Source organism: Mesoplodon mirus (assembly GCF_964341445.2).
Source record: "Mesoplodon mirus genome assembly, chromosome: 2".
Lineage (NCBI taxonomy): Eukaryota > Metazoa > Chordata > Mammalia > Artiodactyla > Ziphiidae > Mesoplodon > Mesoplodon mirus.
Window position 1 is genome coordinate 142,798,020 of NC_138977.1, and position 15,939 is coordinate 142,813,958.

The 15,939-nt window shown below is 35.0% G+C and overlaps 1 protein-coding gene across 2 annotated transcripts in view; it reads right to left on the reverse strand.

The window, feature by feature from the left end:
• BLTP1 (bridge-like lipid transfer protein family member 1) overlaps positions 1-15,939 on the reverse strand; it is a 216,383-nt gene that overhangs the window by 159,688 nt on the left and 40,756 nt on the right. For both annotated transcript variants that reach the window (XM_082606819.1, XM_082606818.1), the window contains exons 8-13: positions 12,340-12,421; positions 11,771-11,964; positions 9,653-9,732; positions 7,658-7,808; positions 3,273-3,429; positions 2,786-2,864 (exon numbers count right to left, since the gene is read on the reverse strand). In XM_082606819.1, coding sequence (XP_082462945.1) covers positions 2,786-2,864; positions 3,273-3,429; positions 7,658-7,808; positions 9,653-9,732; positions 11,771-11,964; positions 12,340-12,421 — 743 coding nt within the window. The remainder of the gene's footprint in view (positions 1-2,785; positions 2,865-3,272; positions 3,430-7,657; positions 7,809-9,652; positions 9,733-11,770; positions 11,965-12,339; positions 12,422-15,939) is intronic.

The window sequence follows — 15,939 nt, forward strand, 5'->3', positions numbered from 1 at the left end:
CTCTGCTTTCCAGTGCAAAACTACAGTCTATTTTCCAAATGATAGTGTGCAAATATTTAAGACTGCTCCCATGTCTTTTTTTTCACTGATTCAAGGGTACATATTTTCAACTACCCCTTAAGTAATGACAGTTGCTTTTTTTTCTTTTTTGGGGGGAAAATTAAAACACCAGCTTTATTATAGAGGTATTGAAAACATGGCTTTGAATATCCCAATAAGAAAATCTTGAGTTAGTCATAGCTACAGATAGGCAATGCCAGAAATCCAAATCTACTCCACCACCCAGGACAGACCCTTTCACTAAATGACTTCGAAGAGTCTAAAATCTGTCTGTAGAAAAGACAGTATAAAAAAAAGGGGGGGGGCTTCCCTGGTGGCGCAGTGGTTGAGAGTCCGCCTGCCGATGCAGGGGACACAGGTTCGTGCCCCCATCCAGGAGGATCCCACATGCCACGGAGCGGCTGGGCCCGTGAGCCACGGCCGCTGAGCCTGCGCGTAAGGAGCCTGTGCTCCGCAGTGGGAGAGGCCAAAACAGTGAGAGGCCCCCGTACCGCAAAAAAAAAAAAAAAAAAAAAAAAAAAATAGGATGGATCTAATATATCATACCCTTGTTCAAAATCCACCCATCAGGGCAAGGATAGGTAGGAGAGAAGTCAGGAGATTACACAAATTATTTAAAAAATGTGTAATGACAGTTGCTAAACAAAAAAAAACTATTCCTTACATAGTGACAGTTACCAAACAACACAGCCCCACTCTGAATAAAAGCAGAAAGGTTCAGAGTATTTCACTTCTTTTCTTGATGGACTGCCCTCCTATGAACACTAACACTATGAACATTCTTATATGGCTAATTCAACATGCATCCTGCTCTGGGCATTTTTTTTTCCCCAAACACCTGAATCTCTGGGACCAGTTTTTAAATGTTTTTGAATTATATTTTGTTATTGTCTAAGAACTAAGTCTATTTTTCCCTTTGAAGACAGTCATCTTAAAAGCCACCTAACCTTTACCAAGAACTTGACTGGGTTTTCCTTAGACACTTAACTCATTCAGTTCAACAGTCAGTGTGCTGTGGCACTTCCCATGAATTCATAATAGGTATATGCTCAAGATATTGATGCCTCAGTCCTCAGATGGTCTACCCCAGTGCACCAATAAATGTACCCCCCAAAAATCTGTACAAATATTACTTCCTATATGCATCATCAGTTTCAAAAGGCAGAGGGACTTTCCTGGTGGCGCAGTGGTTAAGAATCCGCCTGCCAATGCAGGGGACACGGGTTCAAGCCCTGGTCTGGGAAGATCCCACATACCGTGGAGCAACTAAGCTCGTGCACCACAAGTGCTGAGCCTGTGCTCTAGAGCCCACGAGCCACAAATGCTGAGCCTGTGTGCTACAACTACTGAAGCCCACGTGCCTAGAGCCCGTGCTCCGCAACGAGAAGCCCCCACTCGCCACAACTAGAGAAAGCCCGTGCACAGCAACAAAGACCCAACGCAACCAAAGATAAATAAATAAATCAAAAAAAAAAAAGGCAGAAGCACTCCCTTAACTGAACCAATCTCAATTCTGTGCAACCCTCAACAGCCTCTTCCCCTACAGAATTACAGGTCCTATATATCAGTAATTAAGGCTATCCTGAAAGATGCTTCTTTCCAACTGACTACTCTAAATCCTAGAGAATCTCAAGCATCTGCTTCAAGACTTAGGTTATTCTTTTAAAAGTAACTAAGATAAGGTTTTAGTTCTTCAGTGTAATAGCCCTAAAGTTACAGGGAAAAGATATACTATCTCATTCTCAGTCACTTTTTCAATTAATTATCTAATCAGGCAGACTCAACTGCTACCTTTTTATGCAAGCTAACAAATCTAGTCAACACCTTTGCCTGTTTTCTTCTTATTGTAGCAACAAAATGAGTGACAGAAACAAGAAAAGAGAGCCAAGAATTACATAAAACTTATTCTAATTATACTTAGCAATAGTAACATTGCTATTCAGTAATTTAAAAACATTGGTGAGTTGCTACTCTCCATACTCTCAAGAAAGTGAAGAAATAAAGCAGAACTTCACTTCAACTGGTCTCAGTTACAAATGTAATAAGAGGATGGGAAGAACAAGGAGAAATGAGGGAGACTATATAATATTTTGATAAATTTAACAATAAAGTATTTAATCATGTTACTGATTAACCTGTATCAGAGCCCAAATTTCAAATTCATAATGAACTTAGATTATCTTAGCTCAGATAAAACTACAGCTAATCAGGGCATGACTTAATATTTTAAATATGAAATATTCTGCTTTCTTAAAGTTATGCTATTCAAAGTACCCAGGTTACTTCCTGACAAAAATCTACTAACAATACAACCTAAAACAAAGCCTTTTAGTCATTCAATCTATTTCTGCCCATGGACCACGTGCCAGGTCCTGGGTTTGGCACAGGTATACACCAGTGAAAAGAAATACTAGTACCAGCCTTCACAGAGCAACAGACTAACAGGAAAAACATACACTAAGCAAATTACACACAAACTTACAAAAGAAGTGTAAGGTATAATGAAAGCACAGAATAATAAGACCTAGCTTGATTAAAACACTTTTCCCTTCTCTCCAAGTGCGTGAATAATATAGTATTTACTAACTACAGACACATCAAAATAGACTAAAAAGCTGAAAAAGAAAACCCCATTAATTCTAGTCTAACTGGATTAATGATTATTTATATATTAATTATTCCCCTACTAATCACTTAAAACAGAAAAACAGTCATCATAGCTTACCATTTTCCTCGACTGTCATTGGAATATTAATTTCTAAATACGAGCCAGCTCCTACATTTACATGTACAGCATTTGTTTCCTACCAAAAGCAAAAAATAATTCATGAGGCATTTATTATAATTACACTCCCATCTTTACTTTTCAGTTATTATGAAAGATAAAATTTAATCATCAATAATATTAAATAGGTATTAAAAGTTCCTAAGAGCAGAAGTTCAAATTTATACCAAAAATATACTAAAACAGTTTGACCAGATTTAAAGGAGAAAATGAATCAGACTATAGTATAAAGGTCTATTATTATTAATTAACTTCTTTCTACTATTTGGCACTTAATGAAAGTAACATACATACAATTATTGGGGGTGGGGGTCAGGGAAGCTCATAGAAATGAATCTGAGTATAGGACTAGTCGCCAGAAAGATACTCTGGAAAATAATGTTCAAATTTTACACATAATTTTCTACTATATTATTTCAATAATTACCCTATTTTTGGTAAACAGCAAGTCAATTGTAGCATCTGCAATAATATTCATTCGTAGTTCAAAAGCAAGGATCTGTCTTGGTCTCCCAGGCTGTGCAATTTCAGAGACTTTCAGAACTTGATAATCAGGAGGGAAGAAGAACTTCCATAAACAATCTCTAAATAAGGAGGAAGAAAGAATAATGACAAGTTATTCAAATAAAATTACCTCTGATAAGAGACAAAATCAGTATTATAACTTTCTATTACCACTGCTATCTTATTTAACAATTAGACATAAAATTGAAAAAAAATTATAAGTCACAAAATAACACCTACCATAATTTCCTTTCAGTAAAATGAAAGACTGTTTTATACTTCCAGAGATCAATGAGCTTTGAGCACTTAATATACTACTATCAAATAAGACAAAGGTAAGACCAAATTTGCACTATTCAAACATACTGTGAAAAATTAAAGACTTTCTACAGGTATATCAATTGTGCAAATGGCAAAGAAAAGCTGAAGGGGGATGGTTTAATTAGAATCATTCCGCTCTGGACAATTACTACTTAACCTTTCTGAGGACACTCGCCTGCTTCCTCACCTGTAAAAGAGAATTATCATAACCAGTCTCAGAGAATAGATCCAAGAATTAAATGACAACATATAAGAAAAAGACTTGGCAGTACAGGGCACATGGAGAAAGTGTATTTCTATTATTTTCATAATCACTATTAATCAATGTTATAAGAATAAGACTCTAAAGAGCAATAGATTTCTAAAACGAAGCAAGTGTTTGGAGGCTAGGGCTCTAATGTATTTGCCTCCCCATATCATTTGACAAACATGAAAGAAACCAAGAAACTTTCAATTCATAGTCTTCTATAAAATTAAAAATTAGCATGTTACTCATACATTCAGAAAAAATATCAGTTTCTGACTTTTAAATAGGAAGAGCTGAGGAAGGAGTCATCAGTAACAGGAAATGCTGCTTGGAATAAACTGACTGGGAAAAATCAGATCAACAGAACAAAATTTGCAAACTGATCCATTATAGACATGAAAAGAAAATTAAGTCTGTAAATGTTTTGGCTAAGACACAAATATATAAAACTAAGCTTTCAAGACAAAGAATCCATCTGATCATTAGGTGATCATGGACTATAAAATGGGTAGCAGGATATAATGAAAAGAGCAGTGGACTTGAAGGGTTGGTCTGAATCTTGGCTCTAGATGTTATAGCTTTACTATATTGCCCAAATCACTGAACTTCTGTGTCTTCATTTTCTCACAGGTATAATCAGATCAGATCACCACACCTGTCCTTGTGTCTCTCACTGTTATGAAGATCAAGTGTGAAAATATAAATGAAAGCACTTAAGTGAAAACAATAAAACGCCAGACAATATCAGGAATATTTGCATTATTATAGTTATCATTAAGGAGTAAGTACGAATTTATAAAGTTTATATTTCAACTCTGTCATGAAAACTCTTAAAAAGAAAAGATGAGTGTCTTAAAGATTCAGACACAAGAGGGAGGGGATATGGGGATATATGTATACGTATAGCTGATTCACTTTGTTGTACAACAGAAACTAACACACCACTGTAAAGCAATTATACTCCAATAAAGATGTTAAAAAAAAAAAGAAAATCATGTAAAGGTAATAGAACTGACATTAAAATCTATAAGCTAAATAAGGTCATGCTACATCAGAGATCAAAAACTCACAATGCTGAGTGAACTATCCAATAATAAAACAGTTGAGATTTCTTTCTATATTTCTTACACTAATAGGTAGATACTAAAAAAAATAACCTAATTAATATTTCTGATAACAGTTCATATTTGTTTAGAAACTCAGTATGGGGAAAAAGAAAAGGAAATGGCTACAAGAGAGGAAATGCACAATTTGCATATAAAAGGGAGGAGATAAATACTATTATTACTCACAAAAGGAAACTAAACCCATGTGATAAATTTCTTTCTTCTTTCTTTTTAATAAATCTGAATGGTTTTGTTAAGTCCAGGTTAAAGAATGTATTGCTGTTCTCTCCTAGCAGTGGCAGGACCTACTGAAGGGAGTTGGTAAAGCAAATTTTTCTTTCATGTTATCTTCAGTATCATTTCTCTGTATTATACAAAGATCACCCAAAGAGTGAATATGACTATACATTAAAAGAATTTTAGCTAGGATTTTCATGTAAATATAGCCTAATACTTCTCTTAATGCAATACAATTAAATATAGTTTAAGAAGAATCACACTTTATTCAAATACTAAAATGCAAGAATATTCTGTGTCTGTGTTAAAGCACTGCTTTAATTTTTTCCTTTCAAATATAGCAAGTGTAATTGTTACTTAAGGGAATGTAAAACCCCTCATTTTCAACTATTACACAGTAAATATAGCATGGTTTAATGTATGAAAAATTTTATTATAAAAGGAAAATTTTAATCCAGTAATTTGAAAAATATTTGTTTTCTAACCTGAAATTTTAAGCTATGTTTACCTTCGGGTCTAATAATCTAACCCAGAACTTAATGAAGTACTGTATTGGCATACTCCAAGTATTCAAATAACAACACACTTACTTATATATTTATCAAACAACTGTTATTTAAGTAGCTACTTAATGGAGCAGGTATTTCTATATGCTAGAGATACCAAGGTTAACAGAATGTAGTACCTGACAAAGCATATAATTCTTCTAACAATGCTAGGTAGAAAGCACTTTTTTTTTGTTTTTTGGCTGCGTTGGGTCTTCGTTGCTGCGCCCGGGCTTAGAAAGCACTTTTTAAAACAATTTAGTTTGCAAGGCAGAAATAGAGACACAGATGTAGAGAACAAACATATGGACACCAAGGGGGGAAAGCGGCGGCGGTGGTTTGTGGTGCTGGGATGAATTGGGAGACTGGGATTGACATATATGCCCTAATATGTATAAAATAGATAACTAATAAGAACCTGCTGTGTAAAAACATAAAATTAAAAAAAAACCAATTAAGTATAAAAAGAGTCAGTATATCAAGTCAGTATCAGCGCTCTTAGTAGTCCATCAGTGGCCCAGTAATATCTGCCTCAGTGACTGATTAAGCTTGTATTTCTCCATTCAAGCTAGTTTATGAAAGACTAAACTAGCTTTAAACAATGTATATTTACATAAAAATTTAGATGTTCCCTCATAAATAGTAGTACATGTCCCCTCCTTTGTTAAAATTCTTCAATAAGTAGGTAGATGTTCATAATATATTAAAAATAGAAAATTAACTTCAAAATTAATAGAATAACTAAGAAATAAAAAACCCTTTTTTACCTTTCAGGCACTCCCTATTACCTCCAGTATAAAATCTATATATTTCTTAACTACCTACAAATCTCTTTAACAACCTATAGAACTTATTAAGACAATTCTCTACTGTCATCATGCATTTGCAGAACTCCTCCCTTGCCTTGATTACTTACCCTTCCCTTCCTTCCCTGGCTAATTCTTACTTATGTTTCAAAACTCAACTCACATATTACCTCAACCAAAAAGCATTCCCCAGTTCTCTCCTCTTCAATATGAGTTATGAACCTGTTGTGGGCTAAATTGTGTCCCCCTAAAATTCATATGTCCTAATCTTCAGTACCTCATAATTTGGCCATAGTTAGAGACAGGGTCTTTAGAGAAGTAATTAAGTTAAAATGAGGTCAATAGGGTGGGCCTAATCCAATATGACTGGTATTCTTGCAAGAAGAGGAAATTTGGACACAGAGACCTACAAAACACACAAGAGAGAAGACCATGTGAAGATACAAGGAGAAGATGACCATCTACAAGCCAAGGAGTGAGGCTTTGAACACAGCCTTCCCTCAGGGCCCTCAGAAGGAACCAATCCTGCCAATACCTTGACCTCAGAATTCTAACTTCCAGAACGGTGAGAAATTTCTGCTGTTTAAGCCACACAGTCTGCGGTACTTTGTTGTGGCAGCCTCAGCAAACTAATACAGTACCTCTCTAAATTCTTCATCAAGACTTTTTACATACCTCTAATACAGCACTTAATAAAACTCTTTTGTTTCTTTTTTCCAAAACTGAACTATGTATGTCTTTTAGCTCTGAAATCTCCATAGTCCCAACAATCCCTGGCATATTCGGTGATTAAATACAAAAGAAAAAACCAAGGAATCAATAAATATTCTGCTCATTCACCATTTTTCTAATGAATTAGCTCCTCCTTTAGAGCAAACTTGCTTGTGCCAATTTCTCTACAAATTATTTGGATTAAAATGTTTAGTGATACCTTACCCTGCCATAATAAAATAGCTTATAAAAATATCGATACTAAGCTAGCCTTTAATAAAAATTATAGTATTATCCTAATATGTTTGACTTAGAAATATAATTTAATCAAGTACCTCTGCCTATCAGCCCATGGCCCGTAGTTGAAATCTGTTCCTTTACCACAAACTATATCCAGTCCCCAACAGGGAGGCAAATCTTGTAATTTGCAATCCTCACTGCTCATTTCTCCTTCAATAGTTTCTTCTGTTTCTTCTGGAACAAGTCCTATATTGCAGAATATACAATATGAAGATAGTTACTTAAAATAACCATTAAAAGGCTTCCTTAGATCAACATTTCTAAAAATTTTTTGATCTCTGGAACACTTTACACTCTATATTGAGGACCCCAAAGTGGGATTTTTTTTGTATTGTATCTATCAAAATTTACTGTATTCAAAATTTGAATTGAGCAATATTTTTAAATTTTATTTTTAAAATAAACTCATTACATGTTGACATAACAAAATGTCTAATAAGATTTAATGAAAATATGATGTGAAAAATAACTACATTTTAATGAAAACAAATAAAATTTTATTTCATTTTGAATGAAAATATTTTTTAATCAAAATAAGCATATTTTCTAAAACAAATTAATTTATTGAGAAGTGTTGGCATCGTTTTTATTTTGGCAAATTTCTTAAATATACAGCTTAATAGAAAACAAGTGAATTCTCACAGCTGTTTCGGCACTTAATCTATTGAAGAAAACCTAGCCTCATACAAATAGGTAGACAGAAAAGGGAGGAGTATTTTAATACCTTTTTCAGATAATTTTGGATATTCTTTGACACTAGACCAAAATTCAACAAGTGGTAATTTCTTAAAGATTACTTGCAATGTGGAATCTGAAACCATATCACTGAACTTCTCATACTCTGACACGTTAAAATTTACTGATCCCTGTTGCACTCTGAATAAATCTTTTACGGACATCATGAATTGGTCATTTGGAAAATATTGGTTCACAGAGACATGCATATTTTTCCCAAATAGACAAATTTCATTATTAAACATTTAAAAAGTCATATTGTTAATAACACTGGTAGTCTCATCAGAAAAGTCATCAAACTCACAGTGGCAGACCCAAATTTTCCAAAATTCTAACCTTCACATGAAAGCTCAAAACCATAGTTTGTCCCTAGTTGCTCTTTCAAGCACAACTGGTATTCCATGAAAAGAGCAAACAGTTCAGCTTGGAACTCAATCACAGAGTGCTTTTCCCCAAAACAACAGTGTACTTTGGTATGGGGCAGAAGTGTATTATGTGTTCTTATCATTTTATTAAATGAATATTAAAAAGTTTACTGAAGGGTCAAGATTTGATAAAAGTAATTTTTACTGCTTAATCAAAGACTCTGTAAAGTGCACTGGCATTTGTTTTATTGTGACTGCATGGCAGTGAAAAAGGCAGGGATTACTAGTATAGTTTGGAATCACTGCCTTGATTCATGCTAAAGCACCAGAAGTTTTGCCCCCTGTAACTTTTACACAATCAATACAACATGGTAAAAAAAAAAAAAAAAAAAGGCAAATAACATCCTAATTTTGAACATACTTTGACCTCATAAACCTCCTGAAAGGTATGAAAAACAAGAATTAGGAAAAAAATGACTAAAAATCCAATATTTAGCTTATTTATAAAACTGAGGCCACCTGTGAAACACTGTAACTAGCTGGACTTCAATCCTTAAACTTTAGGCCTCAAATCCAACTTACTGTGATTTTTTTTCCCCTAAGCCAGCAAGAACTACCTTAACTATCATCATATTCTCTAATGGTTTTCACTCATGGTCATTTGTATTCACAATTTTTGAAGTATACTTGCAAAAATGGAATTTGAAGGAAAGATTACTATATTGTTCTCTTTTGATCTGAAGTACTAAAGATATTCAACTTTTGACAAATGACACAGATATTTTTTAGGTAGGCATTCTCACATCCACATTTACCGTTATTAATGCTTATTTATATCCTAAGCAAGGATACTTAAAATATTATTAGATATCAGCATTTCATAGAAGAAACAGAATTGTAGCTATGAAACATATTTTCAAAAAATAATACCTGGCTCATCCATGTAATAGTAGATGTCAACATCATTCGACTGCATCACCACAAAACCTTCTCCCATTAATCTTGGTGGTCTATACAAAGGAAGGTGGAAGGCAAACTAAGTACACCTCCAGAATATAAAATGTTCAGCATTCTAATTAACGATGGTAATGGGTGAAAACAAAAAAGAAAACTTAAAAGCAATCAAGTGTAGAAACTTGAAAAGGGAAAACATCTTTCACATACATAATAAATTGTTCCATAATTGTTTTCTATATTAGACTATATAAAAAATTGGCACTGAAAAATTTTTGACCAGCAAAATCAGTTACAGAAAGACAAAAAATTTGTTTTGTATTTTTCATTTTAAGTTTTGAATGAGAGAAATCCATTTAAAACAAAGTTTAATTAAATACAATGGAAGAACAATGTTCATTGGAATATAATAATCATATTCTGCATTTGCAACAATAAATTTAAAATTAGACTTCAAATTCAACCATGTTATATTAATAACACTATATAACTGATTAAAAATATCATCTTATATATTGTAAAATAAAGCAAAACCTTTCAGAAACATTAAATTTAAAAAGTGTTGTCATTTTTAACAACTTTATATTACCTATTTCCAAGAATATTTAATTGATCAACTTGAAATAAACTTAAAGCAAACATCTTGAACTCAAATTCTGGAATGAATGTTTCTGTACCATCAATTAACTTCCCTCTTTACTTGCTTTGATTTAACAACTTTTGTCCTTATCATACACCACAATATCTTCCTTCCATATCAAAATTAACCTCTCAATCATCAGATAATATAACACATACAAATTCAACAATCTTCTTCTAAATATGTATTAAATCACAAAGGTTAGGGTTTAATCTCATTATTTAATCTCCATGCTTACTTCTGAAGAGTGAAAAATACAATTTTAAATCTTTTTATACAAATAGCAGGACACTTTTTCATTTTACTCTGTAGTAATTTTCACAAAAACCCAGATTTTTTTCAGTATTACAACTTGCACCCATAAATATAGAATTGTGTGCGTAGCTTATATTCCAAGATGCTTAGCAATTCAGTGATCCTGAAGAGTGTGAAACCAGGTAGACCCAGAGCCTCCCCGGTACTCAAGCTGGGAAAATGACTGTGTCATTCTAGCCAACCCCTAGAAAATCTAATAGCAAGCTAGCCAAAAGTTGGAACTAAAAAGAAACAATCATGTTTCTCATAAACTCAAACTTTATATTGCCTACACACAAGACAAAAGCTGAGACAGTGAAAACTCATCACATGAATACTTAAATTACACAAATTTAACCAGACTCCTTCACAAAAAAGAATAGTGATTGAGAATAACAAAGATTACAAGAGCCCTCACCCCACTCATGAGCATGTGGCCTGGAAGTCAGATGCGAGCCATGTGTCTGTTACCTGGGGGCCCCAGTCCTCTGGAATGGAAGCATCCCACCACAAAGAGGGTGACTCTAGTGTGCGTCATTATTACAATGTGTCTCCTAAACACAAGGAGCTACTTCACTGAAGGAAAGCAAATCTGGAAAGCCAGGTGGAAAACTGACTGGGACTTAAATGTCAACTCAATTCCAAAACTGTCTTAACTCCATCAGTTTTCCAAGAGTAATTCTGATTCAATTTTCAACTTTTCATTAACTCAAATGATACTCTACTATAATGAATTTGTTGAATTTACTATTTATCCATCCCTTCTGAAAATAAAAACCTGCCTGTAATGTGTATTTTCTAACATACAAACACCAGGGCTCAATTGCCCAAAATAAATTTCCCAAATACACTGAGAAAAGGATAGAAAAATTATAAGCTTATAAACAGTGCCTGACATATATTAAATGGCAATAAATATTAACTATTACAATTAAAAAACAAGAAAAATAGCTTATAGAAAAATATTTAAAATAGGAGTTTACCAGTGGATAAACTCCATTTATCTTATAAAGCAGGAATACTCTCAGTTGATTTAATAGAGAAATATATGTAATTATTGCCCAACTTATAGCAAAGAAATTAAAAGGATACAAAAGATTCTAAATGATAAGCTACAATAGGTATAAAGAAGTTATTTGTTATTTTTATGACTTTCTTACTCATCATTTTGAAGACCAACATATCTTGGACTAGGAACAAGCATGACTCGAACATTTTCAAGCTTTCCCTTCACAATATGCATGAACTGGTCAAGATGACTGGAAGGTGGTTTTGTAGTATAGGTTAAGAAAGCATCATCAAAGTTGATGCACAGAGTTTGAGGTTGGTAATGATTTCCAAAGGCCAAGCGTCCCTATAAAAAATGGATAAGAGATATTATGCCATACAATTTAGGCCATTTTTTTTTTCTCAGTTGACCTAATAACAAGCATTTTCAAGTAACTACTAAATGATTCCACTTTAGCACTATATACTGTTTAAATCGCTCCACTGATCAATTTAAACTAGTGTTTAAAGAAATTTGAGCACTTGTGAATAAATAAATAGCCTTAAAGGTCTATACATTTGTGCTAAAATGGTATTGGTGTTGAAATAATTCTTTCACTTTATTAAGAATGGAACCCAAAGACCTCTAAAAAATTACTTTCTTAAGTAAAAATTATATTTGCAAAAATAAAAGGTTCTGTTATTAACCCATGAAACACTAATTGTAGTGGAATTTACTTACTGTGCTCACATTGACCTTTATGACTGGAATAAGTGATCTCCATGAAGATGTGGGGTCTTGAGATTCTGTTTTTACTTTAACTCTGAGAAAAAAAAAAATTGACATATATGAGAAAAATTTAAGTACCTGAGAATACTGTTGACTTCCTCACAGTACACATTATTATTATTATTTTTGGCTGTGTTGGGTCTTCGTTGCAGCGCGCGGACTTTCTCTACTTGTGGTGAGCAGGGGCTACTCTTTGTTGTGGTGTGCAGGCTTCTCACTGCAGTGGCTTCTCTTGTTGTGGAGCACAGGCTCTAGGCACGTGGGCTTCAGTAGTTGTGGCTCGTGGGCTCTAGAGCACAGGCTCAGTAGTTGTGGCGCACAGGCTTAGCTGCTCTGTGGCATGTGGGATCTTCGTGGACCAGGGATTGAACCCATGTCCCCTGCATTGGCAGGCAGATTCTTAACCACTGCGCCACCAGGGAAGTCCCACAATACACATTATTAATACCACTTATATCTTTCCAAATATATCTAATGACTGCTCAGTAAACAAAACAATGACCATCTAAGGGACACTAATATCCCTAAAATGTCTCCTAGAATGTACTCTATCACGTACCAATTTTTATATAAGAAGCTATAACAAAAAAGTATATTTTCAGAATGACAAGCTTAAATGACAAAGTATAAATTATGATGTGCTGTCATTACATCTGTCATTATGCCTATCACACTACATTATATCATTTTACAAGACAGAAAAAATTATAATTAAAACAAAAATGACCAAGATATGTTACTTTGATGTTTTAAGTGTTTTAAGCACTTCTGACAGTTCAGCTGATCCTTCACCTTCCCTACCCCTGCCACTCTGTGCCAAAATAATTTCCTCTCAATATAATGAAAAGGATAGACCAAGAGTAAGAAAAAAGAAATTGGCCATACACAAAGTACACAAAATTTAAGAAATGAAAAATTCACAGCAATTCACTAAAGATTTCATATGAAAACTCAAGGCATATCTCTTCAATAACCCGATAACTCCTAAATCACACTTCTGGAGCCATATTTGTAAGATGGCCTTCAGTTCTTAAAACTAAATTCAAAACTAACCTCACTACCACCCCCTAACCTTTCTCTAACGTTCCCTGACTAAGCATGACTACTGCTTAAATTAGAAATTTGGATTCACTGTTGACTCATCCTTCTTATTTGTTCTCCACATCTAATTCATCACTCTCTTAAGTATTCATCTGCTTAAATGTATCCAGAATCCATCTCCATCTCTTCCTTCCCCTTGCTAGCAACCCAGTTGATGATCATCTCTTCCCTGAACTGTTACTACGTCCTTCTATCTGGTCTCCCTGCCTCCAGTCTTATTTCCCTCCAATCACAACACAACACCGCTGACCTGGGGTAAGGCCACATTTCTAACCCAGATCCTGCTAAACATTTTAGTCTAATTTATCCCCACCTCAAGTAATCCACTCCAGCCTCAGTAACAACTTCTCTATTGCATATGATGTTTCTTCTCCATGGAAGAACTTTCATCTCCTTCTCTGCTTAATTCATTCACCTTTAAGGTTCCTACCTTCCTGGATCCTTCTATGTGTGCCCAAAGAATTCTATTCTTTGTTTTGTTTTGTTTTTTTTGTTTTGTTTTGTTTTGTTTTTTGCGGTATGCGGGCCTCTCACTGTTGTGGTCTCTCCCGTTGCGGAGCACAGGCTCCAGACGCGCAGGCTCAGTGGCAATGGCTCACGGGCCCAGCTGCTCTACGGCACATGGGATCCTCCCGGACCGGGGCATGAACCCATGTCCCCTGCATTGGCAGGCAGACTCTCGACCACTGCGCCACCAGGGAAGCCCGAGAATTCTATTCTTGTCCCTGTTATACTTCTTGCACTAAAATTGCCTGCTAAGTGTTCTAACTCCCACAGTAAATTCCCTCAAGATAGAACAGTTGTCATATTCTCAGTATCCCCAGTACCTCAAGCTCAGTGCCTGGGACATAATATGCACTAAATATTTAATTGAGAATAAACATCCTCATCATCTACTTTTAAAAAAATAAAACTAGGGCCTCCCTGGTGGTGCAGTGGTTGAGAGTCTGCCTGCCAATGTAGGGGACACAGGTTCGTGCCCCGGTCCAGGAAGATCCCACATGCCACGGAGCGGCTAGGCCAGTGAGCCATGGCTGCTGAGCCTGCGCATCCGGAGCCTATGCTCCGCAACGGGAGAGGCCACAACAGTGAGAGGCCCGTGTGATGCAATAAATAAATAAATAAATAAATAAATAAATAAATAAATAAATAAATAAAAAAAACTATTACCTATACAAGGCTGGTTCAACATTCAAAAATCAATTAACAGGGCCTCCCTGGTGGCGCAGTGGTTGAGAGTCCGCCCGCCGATGCAGGGGATACGGGTTCGGGCCCCGGTCTGGGAGGATCCCATATGCCGCGGAGCGGCTGGGCCCGTGAGCCATGGCCGCTGGGCCTGCGCATCCGGAGCCTGTGCTCCGCAACGGGAGAGGCCACAACAGTGAGAGGCCCGCATACCGCAAAAAGAAAAAAAAAAAAAAAAAAAAAAAAAAAAAACAAAAATCAATTAACAGGCTAAAAGTGAAAAATCAAAGGATCATACCAACAGATACAAAGCATCTGACAAAATCCAATACCCATTCATGATTAAAACCTCTAGTTTTATTAACTAGGAATAGAGGGGAACTTCCTCAACTTGATAAAGAATATCAACCAACAAAAACCTACAGTTAACATGATACTTAACAGTGAGAAGCTAGAAGCTTTCCCACTAAGACCAGGTATGAAGCAAGATGTCCCCTCTCACCATTCTTTTCCAAATACATACTAGAAGTTCTAGCTATTGCAATAAGACAAAAAAAGGAAATAAAATGTATACAGATTGGGAAGCAAGAAATAAGACTTTCTTTGTTTGCAGCTGACACAATCATCTATGTTGAAAATCGGAAAGAACTGATCAAGAATACTCTTAGAACTAATGACTATAGCAAGGTTGCAGGATACAAGGTTAGTAATATACAAGAGTCAATCACTTTCCTATATACCACCAATGAACAAGTGGAATTTGAAATTAAAAACATAATACCGTACATTAGCACTACAGAAAATGAAATAGGGATAAATTTAACAATTTTTCTACATGATCTACATGAGGAAAACTATAAAACTCTGATGAAAGATATCAAAGAGAACTAAATAACTAAAGAAACATTCCATGTTCATTGACAGGAAGACTCAATACTGTCAAGATGTCGATTCTTCCCAACTTGATTTATAGATTCAATGCAATCCCTATCGAAACCCCTGGATATTGGCAAACTGATTCTAAAGTTTATATGGAGAGGCAAAAGACCCAGAATACCCAAGACAACACTGAAGGAGAAAAGCAAAGTTGGAGGACTGACACTACCTGATTTCAAGACTTAAATGTAAAGCTACAGTAATCAACACACTGTGGTACTGGTGAAAGAAAACAAATAGGTCAATGAAACAGAACAGAGAGCCCAGAAACAGATAAAATAAAATAATATAATTGTATATGCACCTTAGCTATGTATATGTATGTATAGA